Below are 17923 nucleotides of genomic sequence, written 5' to 3'. Positions count from 1 at the left end.
TCTCTAGCTTCCACTCCCTGAGATTCTTCAGGCTTTGTGGTGTAATTATAATAATGCTTCATATCTGCACAGGATTTTTCAGCTTTAAAAAGCAAGTTTCATATCTGTTATCTTACTTGATCCTCAACAGCTGTCAGACCAGATGTTATCAGTGTTTGCTACTTACGAAACTAATGCCCAGCTAGTGACAGAACTGGAACTAAAACGAGGCTTTGTAATTCTTAGTCAAGAATTCATTCTACTGTGTTATTCTACCTTTCTTCAGGTATTTGTGAATACAGTGGTAGCAAAGATTTGTCAGATCTGGTGTAAAGGTCGGCTGGTATTTTAGAAACCCTAATATCTTCTTTTTTCAAACACGCTACTCAATAGCTGTGTGTCCCACAGACTGAAGATCTAGACACTTATGCCTGGAGACTTTGTACGTGATAGTTTAGATTAATTATATTTTCTTACTTCTAAATTTTCCTTGCCTTCACTGTAACTGAATTTGGTTTTTCTTTTTTAGCACCATCACTCCTGTGGTGGGTAAGAAGAGAAAGCGAAATACCTCATCTGATAATTCAGATGTGGAAGTCATGCCTGCACAATCACCCCGGGAAGATGAAGAAAGCAGCATTCAGGTAAAAGGAGCCCTGAAGAACTTACTGAAAAAAATCATGTTTTACTTCTGACAGACAGACCAAGAATAGATACTGAGAGACGATAAGCCTTTGCACATTTCAACAGTTTTTCTAAACCAGAGGTAGTCCTAAAAAGTAGAAGAGGCAAGATCTGGTCATGGTCATGTCTTTTAAATTTAAATTTGTTTTAGGCAAAAAGCATATTACTATAAAAAAGTAATACTCATTTTCTCAAATTCCAGTGTTTCAAAGACTAAGCAAATATGAAATTATGCTGGAAGATTGTTGTTTTGGGTATGGCAATACTTTGGTTTCTCTTAGAACTGTCTAGCTATCCTCATTTTGCCTTACTTCTTCCAAAACTTCAGGGTTTTGAATTCTTGCAAAAACTTCAGGGTTTTGACTCTGAGAACTGGGGTGTTTAAGGTACAATGTTTTTGCTACCTTTTGAAGATAAGAAACATTGGGAAGAGAATAAAAGAAGCTGGACCAGAAGAACTTTAGTCCTCCATCTCTGTTGCCTTATGGTACCATCTTTGGCTCTAGTTTCCAACCATGGAAAGAATGTGCTGTTAATGATTCAGGAGACCCATGGTACTTCTAAGTAGCTCTAATGGGCCTGGCCAGGTTACTTAGCTATGTGTAAGTTCTTTATCTGAAAAATGGAGGTTTGGACTAGACAAACCTCAGGTGCCTCACTAGCTATCAGTACTTTGTAAATGTCTCCCCTCTTCCTTTTTTTCTTTTGATTTGAATTTTATTTTATTTATTTATATCCCCTCTTCCTTAATATGCATTCAATACCTTGATAAACTGAGACTTTGGTTCTTCTGGGGTATGTTTACACGTGAGAATAGCCAAGACATTTTTGAAAAGGAGAATGAGGCAAAAGCTAGATTTAACAGACATTAGAGTATATTATGAAATAATAATTACTAAGAGTTTAAAATTAGAGAAGAAATAAGAGATTAGTAAAAGATAATAGAGTCTAGAAGAGGATTCAAATAGTTGTTATGAGAAGTTAGTATATGAGTTAAAAGGCCATTTAAAATCAGTGGAGGGAATTCCCTGGTGGTCCAGTGGTTAGGACTCTGCACTTTCACTTCTGAGGGCCCGGGTTCAATCCCTGGTCTGGGAACTAAGATCCTGCAAGCCGTGTGGTGCAGCCAAAAATAATAATAATAATAATAATAATAAAAAATAAAATCAATGGAAAGAAAGATTATTTAATAAATTAAGTTAGGACAACTGGCTACACATTCAGGAAGAAATAAATAAAATTGGATTACTTGCATTACTCTTTAACAAAAACAATTTCTAGTTTAATCAAAGGTCTAAATGCAAAAATTGAAATCATGAACCTTTATAAAACATGGATAAGTTTTTTTTAAAATAATTGTAAAATCAGGTAGATCTTTCTAAGGAGAGTATTAAAATTCAGAAGTCATAAAGGGAAAGATCGATACATTTAACTGTATAAAAATGACGCATGTACAACAACAACAAAATTCTCTAAACAGCATAGTGGTTAAGACCACAGACTGGAGCAGGATTTCTTGGGTTCTCATCTTAATGCTACTGTTCACTAACACTGTCACTTCAGGCAAGTTTACTTAACCTCTTGGTGTCTCAATTTCCTCATCTCTAAAATGCAGGTAGTAATATCTACCAAGTAGGGTTGTTAGGGGGCTTAAATGTAAACGTTTATAAAGCACATAGAACAGTGTTTAGGTAAGAGAGCATAGTAAGAGTTATGTATGTGTTTGTTAAATAAATAAACAAAGGGTTAAATAAGGTGTTTGTTAAATAAAACACAAACTGAAGGCAAATCTTTGTGATACAAGAAATACAAAGATTAAAAAAATTTTTAAAGTGGTGTTTTAATATGCTAGGGTTGCCAATACAATATACCACAGATTGGGTAGCTTAAACAACAGAAATTTATTTTCTCACAGTTCTAAAGGCTAGAAGTCCAAGATCAAGAGGTCAGCAGGTCTGGTTACCTCTGAGACCTCTCTCCTTGGCTTGCAGAGGGCTACCTTCTCACTGTGTCCGCACATGGTCTTTCCTCAGTGCGTATATCCCTGGTGTCTTTGCGTGTGTCCAAATTCCCTCCTCTTTTAAGGACACAAATCCAGTTGAGTTAATGCCCACCCTAATTTAATCACCTCTTTAAAGGCCCTGTCTCCAAATACAGTCACATTCTGAGGTACCAAGGGTTAGGATTTCAACATAAGAATTTGAGGGGATACAATTAAGCCCATAACTTTGGTAATACCAGTGTTGGCAATGGAGACCTCACAGTCCCCCCAGGTCTTTTCTCCAGAGGTAACCTCTGTTACTATTTTTGTGTATCCTTCCAGAAATATTCTTTACATTCATGAGCACTCTAATTCCACTCCCACTTACTGTAAGTATTCCATACCTACTCTTCTGTACTGTTGCTTTTTTTCTCCAACAATATATCTTGAAGGTAGTTCTTTATCAAAAAGATAGATCTAGCTATCCTTCCTCACACTCTCTTTTTTATTATGAAAAATTTGAAATACACACCAAAGTAGAGAGATTATTTAATGACGTCCCGTGTTCCATCATCCCAGAAAGTTCCCTTGTACCCTCTTTTCAGTCAGTTCACCATCCTCTCCCCCACACCTCCACATAGGTAACCATTGTGCCCATTTTTATTACCATAAATTAAACTTAGCCTGAACTTCATGTAAATGGAATCACATAGTATGTACTCTTGGGTCTCACTTTTTTCAGCATTATGTTGTTCAGATTTATTCATGTTGTTGATGTATCTGAAGTTCATTCTTTTTTTCTTTCTTGAGAATCGTTTTTATTTATGAATATAGCACAGTGTTTATTCATTCTATTAGACATTTGGTTTGTTCCCAGTTTGGAGCTGTTATGAGTAAACCTGCAATGAACAGTCTCAGTACACATACTTTGTGGACATAGGTTTTCACTTCTCATAGCTAAATCCCCAGGAGTTGATAGACTGTGGGGTAGTTAAACATTTAACCATTTAACTTTATAAGAATCTGCCAGCTTCCGAAGTGATTGTGTCATTTTACACTTCCACCAGCAGTGAGAGTTCCAGTTCCACATCTTCAACATTCGGTCTTGTTAATTTATCCCATTCTTTTTAAATAGTTCTATAGTATTTCATACTTTGACTATAGCATAATTTGTTTAACCAATCCCCTGTTGATAGGCATTTAGGTTTTCTCTGGTCTTCTACTACCACAAGTAATGCTACAGAGATTTGTATATATGTGCAAATTTATCTGTAGGATAATATCTTTGAAGTGGAATTGTTGGATCAAAGGGTATTGTCAAGTTTTCTTCTGTAGAAATTTTCTTCATGCCAGTGTGTACTCTCACCAACAATGTGTGCGTTCCTGTTTCAAATATTTGATCCAACTTTCTGATTTTTGCCACTTCGTTAGGTGCAAGAAAAAAAGAAAAAGGGGATCTCAGTTTAGTTTTCAGTTGTAACAATTTTATTCTGAGTGTGAGCATCATTTTACACTAAAAGCCATTCTGTTTTTTTCTATGAACTGTCTATTTATGTTATTTGCCCATATTTCTATTGTATTGATCTTTTTCTTAGTTATTCAAAAGACCTCTTTATGCTTGGGAAATGTATCATATGGCATTTTTTCTCTAGTTTATTATTTGTCTCAACTTTATGATGGATTATATTGATATTACGCAGATATCTTAAACTTTTTACGAGGTCAAATTGATCAATTTATTAGAAACACCTTCTCTACTCCAGGATTATAAAAAAAAATTCTTCCACATCTTCTTTTAGAAATTTTATGTCTTTTTTTTTAACTTTTAAATCTTGCAGTCTTTTTGTAGATTTGTTTCTTACATCCACTAGACGGCCAGTCATCTGTTTTCAATCCCATTTTATAGAATAATCCACTTTTTCCTCACTGATTAGAAGTTCTGTTTTTATCATGTTCTAAATCTACATAAGTATTTTAGTCTATATCTGGACATTATTTCCTTGACATGTTTATCTCTTCTTGGAGAGGTACCAAGTTGTGTTAATTAGTATAGCTTTATATTGTCCTTAATATCTGATAAGGCCAAGTATACTTTTTCATATTTTTCCTGGTTATTCTTAGATGTTTAGTTCTCCATTTGAATTTTAGAATCAGCTTATCTAATTAAAAAATTTTGTTAATTTTGTTTTTCGAATTTATGTGATTAGGGAGGGTATATATATTTCACTATTTATTCAACTCTCTTTTAATGTCCTCTTATAGTGCTTTAAAGTTTTCTTCACATAGATTTTATATATTTCTTACTAAATTTAACGCTTAAGATAATTAATATTTTCTCATAAAAAGAATATTTTCTTTTATTGTATTTTCTGCCTTAGTCTATATAAGAATGCTATTGATTTTTAAAAATTAATTTTATGCCAAGCAAGTTTACTCAATTTCAGTAGTTCTGCTTCTAATGACTCATTTGATTTTGAGTTTTCCAGGGGTTATAATCATGATTGAAAAATAATAATTTTGTCTCTCTATCCTTCCTGATTTTTTTATCATGAGCTGCAAGTATTACTTAGATTATTTAATTAAAAAATCTTTTACTCAACCATTTGAAAGAATAAAGCAGATTTGAAATGTATTGATATGGAAAACATCTCCAAGAAAAATGTTAACAGAAAAGTAAGCAGCAGAACAATACATACAGTATGATCCTATTTATTAAAACAAACAAAAAAACTTTAGAACTAAAACAAAGAAATAATTAGAAACAAAATGTTCTTGCACCTTTGCACTCCAGGGTTGCTCCTCCTGTGAAGTTCATTGCACTCTGCAGGTTGAGAGTCCTGTTTCAATTTTTTAGAGCCTCTTGCCAATAGGTTACTTTCAGGTGGAATCTGATACTTTGATAGAACAATTCAGCAAGTTAATATATATTCAGTACATAGAATAAGTTACATGATTTGACATCACATAATTTGATAAATAAGCTCTTTATCATCTTTTGGTTTGATTTTTCATAGGGATTTTGGAGTCAAATCTAAGTATATGACTATAGGCGAATAGTTTTAAAGGTTTTCTCCTTGAGAGACCTAAGCAGTTATTTTAACCATTTTTGCCTCTATAGAAGAGACGCTCAAACCGCCAAGTTAAACGGAAAAAATATACAGAGGATCTGGATATAAAGATCACAGATGATGAAGAAGAAGAAGAAGTAGATGTAACTGGTCCAATCAAAACTGAGCCTATCCTGCCTGAGCCAGTGCAGGAACCAGATGGCGAGACTTTGCCTTCCATGCAGTTCTTTGTGGTAAGCTGAGAACATAAGCAATTTGAGACCTTTGTCTTGCTGCTCACAATCTCTGTTGACTGACTGCATCTTTTGCTACAGGAGAATCCCAGTGAAGAAGATGCAGCCATTGTAGACAAAGTGCTTTCTATGCGTATTGTGAAGAAGGAGGTGAGGCCTCTATTTTTAATGTCAGCCCATAATGCTACAGTTACAGGCTGTATGTAATGAGTACCTTTGGATGTCAGGCTATATTGCTACAATGTAGTTACAAGAGATGGTGGAGAAAAGTTAGGTGGAAAGTAGGAGCTGTCTTATTGCCACTTCTTTCGCTTATTTGTTTAAACTGGAAAAGGGCTTATTTTCTCCAGCTGTCAAGCCTCCAGCATTGAAATACCAGATTAAGTTCTTTAATCCCTTAGTCAGTAATATATTCTGGGAGCATTGGTATGAAGCTCTACCATGTGTTAAAATGAAAGGTTCCCTTTGACAAATAAGTTGTTAGTAACTGTAATTTCTTTCTTCTCAGCTTCCTTCTGGACAATATACTGAAGCAGAAGAATTCTTTGTCAAGTACAAGAACTAGTATGTGATCTGTGCAAAAAAGCTTTTCACCCCAAGTTCCTCAGGGTTGTAAAAAGTTCTCCTGTATAGCCTGTCCTGGGTGGGAATGTGTCCCTTTTTTTATAGTCTCCTCACCTGTTTTTGGTGAGGAAAATGTCTATTCAGAGAGAAGCTCAGGAATTGACTCTTTATATTTACCTGCAGAAAGGTGGGGTGAGGATGGTTCCTGATAAAATGCCTTGTAAAATCCTCTTTACGTTCGTCTAAGGTTAAGACCTCGCTACTCAGAGTGTGATCCGTGGACCAGCAGAGTTAGCGTCATTTGGGTGCCTGTTAGAAATGTGAACTTTCAAGCCTACCCTAGACCAGGTGGTTTGTGTGCAAAATCAAGTTTAAGAAGCACTCACCTAGGAGACTGTCTCCCCACTGAAGCACATACTCTTATGTCTGCTTCTGGCTAATCCCCACATCTCAGACACTAGCCGACCAGTTCCCCTTTCTCACACTGTGACTGGCTATTTCCATCCCCTTTAGCTCCTATCTACACTGTGAGTGGGCTACCATCTCCCAACTAGAGAAGGATAAGAGGATCCATCAAAAACTAAAGCGCTTCAAAACCAAAATGGCTCAGATGAGACACTTCTTCCATGAGGTAATTAGGAATAGGTATTGCCTATCATTTATTTCATAGAAGCATAAATTACTGGGGTTATCAGCCTTGACTGATTCTTCAAAAGACTCATAGTTGCTTTGTATATATGGGTATAAAGTGTTCATTTTGATCATTGGACTTTCCTTACTTAATTGCCTCAGGCTTTGTTTTACCAGGTCTAAATATGGTATTTTTATAAGTTATAGGGTACTTTCAAATTGAGTTTTTTGATATTCATGAAGTATTTTCAAAACAGATGGTAAACTGACCTCTGGTGTACTTGCGGCATTCTTCTCCCTCTAATGTCAGTCTTCAGCAGTTGATGGTATCTGTAGACATAAGCAACCATATCATTAAGAGAGAACATTTATTTTCTCAAATTTCTAATCCAGTATAACTAGAAATAGTGATAAAGGAGCTTTAATACCCCATACCCAGTGTTACTACTAGTTAAGTACTTGAACATCTGTAAGGGTCTCTTGAGCTGTATTTTAACTCTCGATTTTGCTTTGTATACATATACCTTTCCCAAAATGGGATTTTTCATTACTGAGTGCCTTGAGAAGAAGAATTCTTTCTCAAAGCTTCTTAAGACCTAAAGAGGAGGACTTCCCTGGTGGCAAAGTGGTTAAGAATCCACCTGCCAGTGCAGGGGACACGGGTTTGAGCCCTGGTCCGGGAAGATCCCGCATGCTGTGGAGCGACTAAGCCCGTGTGCCACAACTACTGAGCCTGCGCTCTAGAGCCCACATGCCACAACTACTGAAACCTGCGCACCTAGAGCCTGTGCTCTGCAATAAGAGAAGCCACTGCAGTGAGAAGCCTGCGCACCGCAACGAAGAGTAGACCCCCTCGCCGCAACTAGAGAAAGCCCACAACAAAGACCCAATGCAGCCAAAAATAAATAAATAAATAAATGTATTTTTTTAAAAAAACCTAAAGAGGAGCTAGTAAGAAAGAGTGAAAGAAGGAATGATGTATAGCTTCAGCAAAAAACCCCAGCTGTGACAAAATACATCTGAAAAATCTATATCACCAGGTTTGCCAATAAATGAGTTGTTTTCCACATCACTTGGAGAGGGCAAGTAGGGCCATGTAGGTTTTATAATTTCTTTTTATATGAAAATAATAATAATTGCGTTGTGAGGGGTTTTTTGTTTTTTGATATTTGGTCTATGTTCTTTTAAAGCCTAATTTGTGAGATGTATGATGAAACTAATCCCATTCCAGTTGGTATTAGATATATAATTTGTGACCCTTGAGCCAAGCTCTGCTAACTGACTTGTATGCCAGTCAGTTTTGCCTTTATAGGTAGGCCATTTAACCAAATCAATTATTCATTTATTCATTGTTTATTATGTGCTAGTCACTATGGTAAATAAATCACACATGGTCTGTGTTCTCATGTAGCTCACTGTCTAATGGGGAGAGAGAGAAATTTAAAAATAATTCAAATTGTGGTAAGTGCCAGGAAAGAAAGAGCACAGGAAGACCTAAGAAAAAAACGCCTACTTTGGATAATCAGTGAAGACTTCACTGAGAATTGAATTATGAATGAGTTAGCAAGACCATGAACACATGTAAATAGTATCCCTGGCATGGGAAATAGCAATATATGAAAGCCCTGAGACAGGATGAGGAACTGAAAGGAGAGTGGGACTGATGTACGATAGAGAGTGAGTGGCCCGAAATGAGATCAGAAATTTAGGCAAGCAGGTGCTTATAGACCTTTTAGTTTTGTTTTTATTCTAAGTGCAAAGGGGGAAACCACTGGACTATTTAAAACAGGTCAGAGCACATCCAGTTTTCATTTTTAGAAGATCATCTAGGGTTTCCCTGGTGGCGCAGTGGTTAAGAATCCCCCCGCCAACACAGGGGACATGGGTTCGAGCCCTGGTCCGGGAAGATCCCACATGCTGCAGAGCAACAAAGCTCATGCGCCACAACTACTGAGCCTGTGCTCTAGAGCCCGCGCTCTGCAACAAGAGAAGCCACCGCAATAAGAAGCCTGCGCACCACAACGAAGAGTAGCCCCCGCTTGCCACAACTAGAGAAAGACCGTGCACAGCAACGAAGACCCAACACAGCCAAAAATAAATAAATAAAATTTACTTAAAAAAAAAAAAGATCGTCTAGACTTTGGAGAATGGATTGGAGAAGAGTAAGCGTGAAAGTAGGATGAGCAGTAAGGAGGCTGTTGAAGTTTTCTAGATGAGAAATTAAAGCTTATAGCAGTGTGGTTTCAGTGGTTAGAGAGAATGGGTAGATTTAAGTTTACTTTAAAGTAGAATTGACAGGATTTGGTGCAATGGCTTATATAGATAGGTTTCTGGTCTGAGCTAATGGCTTGAGGTAGAGTCATTTATTAAAGAATGGAAGATTTTAGAAGCAACTGATTTGGGGAAAATCAAGATTTTAGTTTAGACCGTGTTAAGCTTAAAATTCTGTAACACATTTCTAGCAAGGAGATAGATATACAAATCTGGAGTTGTTAGGCTGCAATTTAACTTTGGAATGTATCAGCATATACATAATTATTAAAGCCTTAATAATGAATAGAGTCACCCTGGGGAAAGTTCTATACTTTCTAATAGTTCTGTACTTTTTTAAAGTTCTTTCTATAAGAGAATGGATGTAAGCCCAGAGCCAATCCTTCAGCAGTTCTCACAAATTTAGAGGACCAGGTGAAGAAGGGACTGTTTGCTGGAGTGGTAGGAGAAAGATTAGGAAAAAGATATATCACAAAAATCAGGGGGAAAGTGTCTTAAGAAGGAAAGAGTTTTTTCCTTAAGGTTTCTTTGAGATCTTTCTTTGGAGTCTTGGGTTATTTATCTTGGGATACCACCCGAAGTTGGATACCAGTGACTTAGGAACAAAAGAGCCAGTGAAGGTGACTGAGAATTGGCCAAAACAAAAAGTGAAACCAAAATAAAGGCTACCGAAGAGAATGTGGTGTCTCAGAAAAGCCTAGGGAGGAGAGTGCTTTGGGGAGAGAATAATGAATTGTTGAATACTTTGTATAGGTAAATTAAGGTGAGTACAGAAATGTTTCCATTATATTTGGCAATTTGGAGATCATTAATGACCTCGACAAGAGTAGTTTCATTGTGTGATGGAAGTAGAAAGAAGAGTGGAATGGGTGGACAAGTAAGTGAAGGAAGTGATGAAATGGAGGTACTGTGTGTTTAAAACTCTTGGAAAAGTTTGGGTATGAGGCAGAACAGAAGAATAGTTGCAGGGGGATGTACAGTCAGGGAGGTCTTTTTAAGACCTGAAGTTCCCTGGTTGGGGAACTAAGATCCCACATACTGCAACTAAGTCCGCACACCGCAACTACTGAGCCTATGCTCTCTAGAGCCCACGCACCACAACTAGAGAGCCTGCGTGCCGCAACTAGAGAGCCCACACGCCGCAACTAGAGAGCCCGTGTGCTGCAACTAGAGAAGACTGTGTGCCACAACGAAGAGCCCACGCACTGCAACGAAGACCCAGCACAGCTAAAATAAGTAAACTAATAATTAAAGAAAAGATGAGAAATAGTCGAGCATGGTTGTATGTTATGGGAATGCTCCATAGCATAGAGAGAGATTCCTAAGAAGGCAAGAAGGAGTGGAATCCAAAGCATATATGGAGAGAATGGCCTCTGTTAGGGAGTAGTGACACTTTATCTGGTAACAGGCAAGAGGATAGATGCAAATACAGGTAAGTGTGTAGGATATGATATTATGAAAATGGGGAACTCCCTTCTTTTCTCTTAATAAATTTTGAAGTAGGGTTATCAGCTAAAGGTTGCATGGAGGAGTGGGTTTCCTGGACAGTGATCTTTTGGTCTTATTGTTTGGTTTCATAATTCCTCTAGGACGAAGAGCCCTTCAACCCAGACTATGTGGAGGTGGATAGGATATTGGATGAGTCTCACAGCATTGACAAGGACAATGGGGAGGTGAGTTGGGGCGTAGAGGAACATGAAAGGCCTCTTAAAGATTTCTTCCTGTCTGCTTGCCCATCCTTTATTTTTCAGATATGGCTGAAAAATTTCTTGGACTTAAAAGGTACTTTTGAATTTTTCTGAGAGATACTTAGAATGATACTGGGAAGGTAAAGGAGTACAGAGAGAGGGTAAAAGGAAAGATTCTCAAATATCTGGGAGCTATATTTACAAGGACTCTAAACCTTGGCCTCATTTTCTGACAGATTTTATATGGGAGACCCTTGACCTTCAGTTGGGGGTTGAGAGGTGGGGATGGAGAAAGGGATACTTTACAAATCTCCAAATTTGTGAATATAAAAATACTTGCATAGACTCATAGCTTTCTTCATGTTGTTGAGGATTATTTATTTCCTGTACTTAGCATTAGTTAAATGCATTTTCATTTGTCACTAAAACAGATACACTGCATTTGAATCAGTACCTTTAAACAGATGTGAGGTCCTATTCCCACAGGTTCAGATTCAGTACATCTAGGGTGGGATCCAGAGATCTGTATTTTTAAGTTGGTTCTCCAAGGGTTTCTCATGCATAGTTTGATTTGGTAACCACAGCACTAAAGCTTTCTTAGATTGGGTAGCAGATTTTACATATGCTAAAACACTAGGTGATATGTTTTCATTAATCACTTTTTTTCATTTTCCAAATAAGAGTTATATAGATCTAAGCCACCAGTGAATTCAGCACTGCTCTCTTATTTAAATTTACTTAGGCCATGAACCACCATCTTGTTAGAACTCTTCTCACTTCAAGTCATAGTTGTTGGTTTAACTTTGCAGGGCCACATTTCATCAAGTTATTATCACTTCAGTCACTGCTTACAGAGTGGGTGGTAGGGCCTTAACAGCAGAGCCTTGTTAAGACATCAGTGCTGGATGGTGGGCTGGGCTCACTCACAAGCTAAATGACTTGCTCCCATATATCATCCGTACAGGACCTAAGAGTCAATGTCTTCCCTCTGTAAAATTCCCAGTTTATTTTATAAGCCTTTAGCGTTTCTCAGATAGAACCTTAGATGTCCAAGGCCCGTTACAATTCAGTGTCTTTAAATCCTAACAAGAATGCCTCAGAAAACATATCTTCTGCTTTTGGGGTTAGGGGTGGGAATTATTGCTTATTGTTCATTTGTGGGAGGTGAGAGTGGAATGGGCCAGTTACTAGTCAGGACAGGTTAGCTACTGTTAAATTATTCTCATTGCTTTCAGGATCTCAGCCTTCCCAGCCTTGAAAATCTTATGCTCTCTGTCACTATACTTACACCTTCATCTTCCAAAAGTAATTGGACTTTGATTAGGCTCCTCTGGAATGTATTGGGACCAGTATGACAGATGAAAGTGTTTTAGTACCCTGGTACTGTAATTTATGTTCCCAGTATTGGATAAAAACGTTCTGTTTGCCCGTTTCCCTCTCCTCTCCAAAATGAGTTTGTCATCCTTATTACATTACCCAATAGTGGAAATAAATATTAAAGTCCTTGGAAGAGTAGGGGTGCTGGAAATATGTGACGTGGACAAATGTCTTTATGTAGAAAGTGACCTGAGTCACTACAGTAAAGAAAAAGGTCAAAGAGAAATTACATTAATTCTAGGTATTCCTTGATCTATATGTCTATTGAGACACATATCTTCATACTTCTTGCTGGCTGTTTTAAGGGGTATTCTATGAGTTGATAATTAGAGATTTCCTGGTGATTACACTAGGCCCAGTCTAATTCTTCTCGATTCATATAAGCCAAATATGCAACTGCAGTCCGGTCAGTGATCAGTCATCTTGGGTAGTGAGAATAGGAGCCATATTACCACTGGTCACTGCCCCGTCCCTTGCACTAGAATGCCTGCATAGAGCATAGCACCCTAGTTGGAGCTTCAGCATTTCCCCTTCCTCTTCACTCTTACCTCTCTTCAGGGATACCTCTTGCAGTTATCTCCTAGCTTCCTGGGGCTCGCAAGAAGATCTCTTTACCACCATATGGCTGCTCTTTGAAACAGCATCTGCGCTGAGAGCTCCAGGAGCTCAGAAGCCCAGTGATTTCAGTCCTGCTCTGCTCCTATGGATTTAACCTGTTCTTCGCTTCTACAGTAGCCTGGCTTCTACTGTATCAAATTTGGTGCCAGGAGGATAGTATGGAACAGGGATACCATATCTTTCAATTCAATAATTAACAATAATTAATTCAGTTCAACAATTCAATTTCAATCTAATTCAACACAATATAGGATTTTTGTTTGTTTGTTTAATCTGCTTGGTTGATGAGCCTAATGTTTCAGTGCTTAGTGTTCTAGATGGTGCTGGGTAGAAATTTCACTTTCAGATTCTGATAAATTGTCTGGAAACAGGATCAGAGCCATAAATAGTACAGTGCATCAGCAGGTGAGCCTCTGGCTGGTGTTTTCAGCCTGACTTTTTTGGCACCTTTTTAGATATTGACACTTTGTGATCTGATTCTTTAGTCAAATTCTTATCTTTTAATCACGGCAGAGAACACAGAATCGTTTCATTAAGGCTTTGGCTTTTTCTCTCTTAGCCTGTAATTTACTACTTGGTAAAGTGGTGCTCTCTGCCCTATGAGGATAGTACATGGGAGCTAAAAGAGGATGTCGATGAGGGCAAGATTCGAGAATTTAAACGGATCCAGTCAAGGCACCCAGAACTCAAAAGGGTGGTAAGTACATCTGCATTTAGAGTGTAAAGTCCATATAGCCAATGATTTAATTTTCTTCGTATGGAGTTTATGTTGTTGTTTTAGCTTTTTATTATGGAAATTTTCAAACATATATGAAAGTTGAAGAAGTAGTATAATGTACCCGTCACCCAACTTTAACAAATGAACACATAGCCAATCTTGTTTCACATATTTCTCTACCTACTCATTTCCCCATTTCCCAGATTATTTTAAAATAAATCTCAGATTCCTTCATTTTATGTGTAACATTTCAGTGTTTATGTCTAAAAGGTAAATAGTACCATTGTTACACTTGAAAAAATTTAACCATCCCTAAATATCATCAAGTAAGCAATCACTGTATTTATTTCCCTGATTATCTTCTAACTTTTGTTAAATTGTTTGAATTAAATTCTAAGTAAGGTCCATATATTGCTATTAGTTAATATATCTCATATATATCTTTCTTAATTATAGTTTCCCCTTGATCTCCTCTCCCTCCTTTGCAATTTTCTCTTGAAGAAACCAGGTGTCTAGGGTTTTCCATAGTCAGTTTGCCAGTTACATTCCCCTTGGTACCTTTTCTGTCCCTTATATTTCACATAAATAGTTAGATGTAGAGCAGTCATGTCTGTTAGAACTTTTTATAGCTGTTCTGTCCAATACAGTAGCCACTAGCCACATTTCAAATGCTCAGTAGTCACATGTGGCTAAAGGCAGATATAAAACATTTTCTATCATTGTAGACAGTTCCATTAGATACCACTGTTCTAGAGGCTGCATCAGGTTGGGGAGGGAGACCACTAAATCCACTTTATAGATGGTTCTGTTAGGTTGTCTTTTGTGATATTATCAGCCATTTTTGTTCATTGCTGAGATCCATTCTTTAAGGAGTTTTCAATGGTGATTCTATCATTTCTTCATTTATTAGACAGAATCTTCTGTAAAAAGAAATACATTTCACCTACCATTTGGTTACCCTAAGGTACAGATGGAATAGGAATGGAGGATAAATGCTTTATTTATTTACCTTGTCCTTTATTTCCCAGTTTCAAAATAATGAAGTACTTCCTTAGCACCCTCCAAAAGTGATCAGTGGGTTTTTTCTCTTTCCTTCTTCCTCTTTTTTTTTAAAAGTGTCATTATGGACTCATGAGTTTGAATATATTTAACATGTTTATATTTAACATGTTAATGTTTTTGAATTGACTTCAACTATTAGAACTACTTAGTAAGTTTACCTAATTTTGTTAGTGTCTCCACGCCATTTATTCAAATTTCCTATTTTTTAGAATCGTCCACAAGCAAGTGCCTGGAAGAAGTTGGAGTTGTCACATGAGTATAAAAACAGAAACCAATTAAGGGAATATCAGTTGGAAGGGGTCAATTGGCTGCTCTTTAATTGGTATAACAGGTAAAGAAAAGAGTAGGACCATAACATATAGGCTTAGTCTGAGATTATTTATTTTCTGTTGAAACAGTTTCTTTTTAAGTACTTTTTAAAGAGATGGTCTCTTTTGACTTGCTTTTCTTTTTCTGTGATGAATCTGCAGGCAGAACTGCATCCTGGCTGATGAGATGGGATTGGGCAAAACCATTCAGTCCATTGCCTTCTTACAGGAGGTATATAATGTGGGCATCCATGGCCCCTTCCTGGTCATTGCCCCACTGTCCACAATTACTAACTGGGAGAGAGAATTCAATACTTGGACAGAGATGAACACTATTGTGTACCATGGCAGTCTGGCCAGCCGGCAGATGATTCAGCAGTATGAAATGTACTGCAAAGATTCACGGGTGAGTTGTACGTAATACAGATATTATGGTTTAGAGAGTAGGCCAAGGTACCTGGTATTTTAGAAGCTTTTATATGAATCAAAGACTTTTATTGAGACTCTCTGTGATTTAAGGCAAAATTTTTGTCTAGATTGTGCAGGGCATTTTTTTGACTTTGCTCTTTTTATCCAATGGACATATTGATCCAGTGGAAATTCTGACTTTATTTATGAATACATATATTTAAAATAGAGTTTTATCAGCATTGATGTTTTCATCAAGAAAGAATTTTCCAGAATGAAATTCATTTAGCTACTTTATTAATTCCTTGATCCATATGGTGGTGAACGTAAGCCATGTCCTTTCTTTTTTTTAAAAAAGTCTACTGAAATTTTCATCAAGATCAGTGCTTTTTGCTATATAAGTTTGCAAGTAAAAATTTGAACCATTCATCTTTTCTTAACATTGAATTTTATGAGACTTTTTTTCCTACCATTAGTTTCCTGTGGTTTTTATTTCTACCAAACCAAAGTTATTCAAGTCGTATTTTGTTGCTCTTAATTTTGCTAAGATAATTGGATTCTTCTGTCCATCTTTAGATAGTAACCAATATTATCACATGCTACATTAGCTATTTCACTTTTAGTTTTATCTTGTATGTTTCAGCAGCACTCAACATTTGTGGATTTTAGTGTTTACCAACAGAAGATGTAGGGCTGAAATACATGAGGTAGGCATGCAGCAGAGTCAAAAATGTCCAGCTTCATTTAGTGAGGTCTGTCATTTTCCCAAGAAGCTGAGTGTGCTGAGGAGGCAGCGTATCTTAGATTCAGTGATTTGGCACTGTTTATCAGGAAGATGAACAGTGGCAGAGGTGGGTGGTGGTGCAGTTGGTATTTCCTATTAAGCCTGCCTGAACATAAAAAATGGATGTGTGATTCGGAAGAGCATCTCCTTTAGGTACATTTTAGGCCTTTTCTGACTTTATTGCCTTCATGCTTAGGGGCGCCTCATCCCCGGTGCATACAAGTTTGATGCCCTGATCACCACTTTTGAGATGATTTTGTCAGACTGTCCCGAGCTTCGTGAGATTGAATGGCGTTGTGTCATCATTGATGAAGCCCATCGACTAAAGAACCGTAATTGCAAGCTGCTTGATAGTCTCAAGCACATGGACCTGGTGAGTTCCTCTCACTGACTTGTGGGCAGAAACACCTGGAATTAAAGAAATCCTAATTCCCTGCGGAATTAATATAACCTTAATTTAGCAGGGAAGAAAAGAATCAGAGTCTTGGTATTGGGTGGTGGGTATGGCCTGTGGGAATGGTAACCTGAAAGTCATAAAATTCATATAAATTTTAGAGTTGGTAGGTGATTGTAGGTTAATGGTTCTCAACTGGGTGGAGAGGTTGGGTATTACATTAGTTACCTATTGCTGCATAACAAAATATCCAGAAACTTAGTGGCTTAAAACAACTATGTTTTTCATGATTCTCTAGCTCAGCAACTTGGGCTGGGCTTGGTGAGCCCATTCTTTTGGTGGTCTTGCCTGGAGTCAGTAATGCAGCCGTAGCTGACAATTGGTGCTGGTTGTTGGCTGGGTCATCTTCCACATGGCCTGTCACCCCCTGTGGGCCAGACTTTGCTTCTGTACATGGTAGAGTCAGGGCAGTGTTCCAAGAGGGTAAAGGTGGAAGCTGCAAGACCTTTGAGGCATAGGCTCTGAAACTCACATGATATCACTTCTGCTACATTCTCTTTGTCAGAGCAAGTTACAAGGCAAGCCCATGTTCAAGGGGTGAACCTTGATAGGAGGAACTACCGAAAATTAATGGCCATATTTAATCCAGCACAGGTACATTCTTCAGAGGGGGACATGTTAGGATGTCTGTGGGGAGTTGAGTGTGGAGAGGCATATTTAATTGGAAAAAACGTATTCTGAATATTTCTTTATTGGCTTATAATATTTAAGATAAATTAATATGTTAAATAATATCAAGGGTTTTCTTGAATATTTTGTTTATCAAAAGAGGGAGCAAGTAAAAGAAAAGTTAAGAGAGTAATCTGGTCCATTCCCATAATTTTACAGTTAAAGAAATGAAAGCTAAAGTTATATACTTGATAGAAAACCCCAGAAGTCCTTCTGAGTTTTATCATTCTTCTGTGTTCTCCATTTCTAGGAGCACAAAGTGCTACTCACAGGAACACCATTGCAAAATACTGTGGAGGAACTGTTTAGCCTGCTTCATTTCTTGGAACCGTCACAGTTTCCGTCAGAATCAGAGTTCCTCAAGGACTTTGGGGATCTCAAGACAGAGGAACAGGTAGGAAGTCTGTCTAATGCGGTACTAACCCAG

At 37.5% G+C, this 17923-nt stretch overlaps 1 protein-coding gene across 10 annotated transcripts in view; it reads left to right on the top strand.

The window, feature by feature from the left end:
• Positions 1-17923, top strand: part of CHD8 (chromodomain helicase DNA binding protein 8) — a 57181-nt gene that overhangs the window by 23150 nt on the left and 16108 nt on the right. For all 10 annotated transcript variants that reach the window (XM_028166025.2, XM_028166019.2, XM_028166018.2 and 7 more), the window contains 11 exons: positions 509-623; positions 5763-5945; positions 6027-6095; positions 6454-6509; positions 7023-7140; positions 11000-11083; positions 13653-13790; positions 15083-15204; positions 15344-15587; positions 16570-16746; positions 17747-17890. In XM_028166025.2, coding sequence (XP_028021826.1) covers positions 509-623; positions 5763-5945; positions 6027-6095; positions 6454-6509; positions 7023-7140; positions 11000-11083; positions 13653-13790; positions 15083-15204; positions 15344-15587; positions 16570-16746; positions 17747-17890 — 1450 coding nt within the window. The remainder of the gene's footprint in view (positions 1-508; positions 624-5762; positions 5946-6026; positions 6096-6453; positions 6510-7022; positions 7141-10999; positions 11084-13652; positions 13791-15082; positions 15205-15343; positions 15588-16569; positions 16747-17746; positions 17891-17923) is intronic.

Source organism: Balaenoptera acutorostrata, chromosome 3, assembly GCF_949987535.1.
Source record: "Balaenoptera acutorostrata chromosome 3, mBalAcu1.1, whole genome shotgun sequence".
NCBI classification, from domain to species: Eukaryota; Metazoa; Chordata; class Mammalia; order Artiodactyla; family Balaenopteridae; genus Balaenoptera; species Balaenoptera acutorostrata.
Note: the sequence above shows the minus strand (reverse complement) of the source record. Positions and strands in the feature narration are given on the sequence as shown.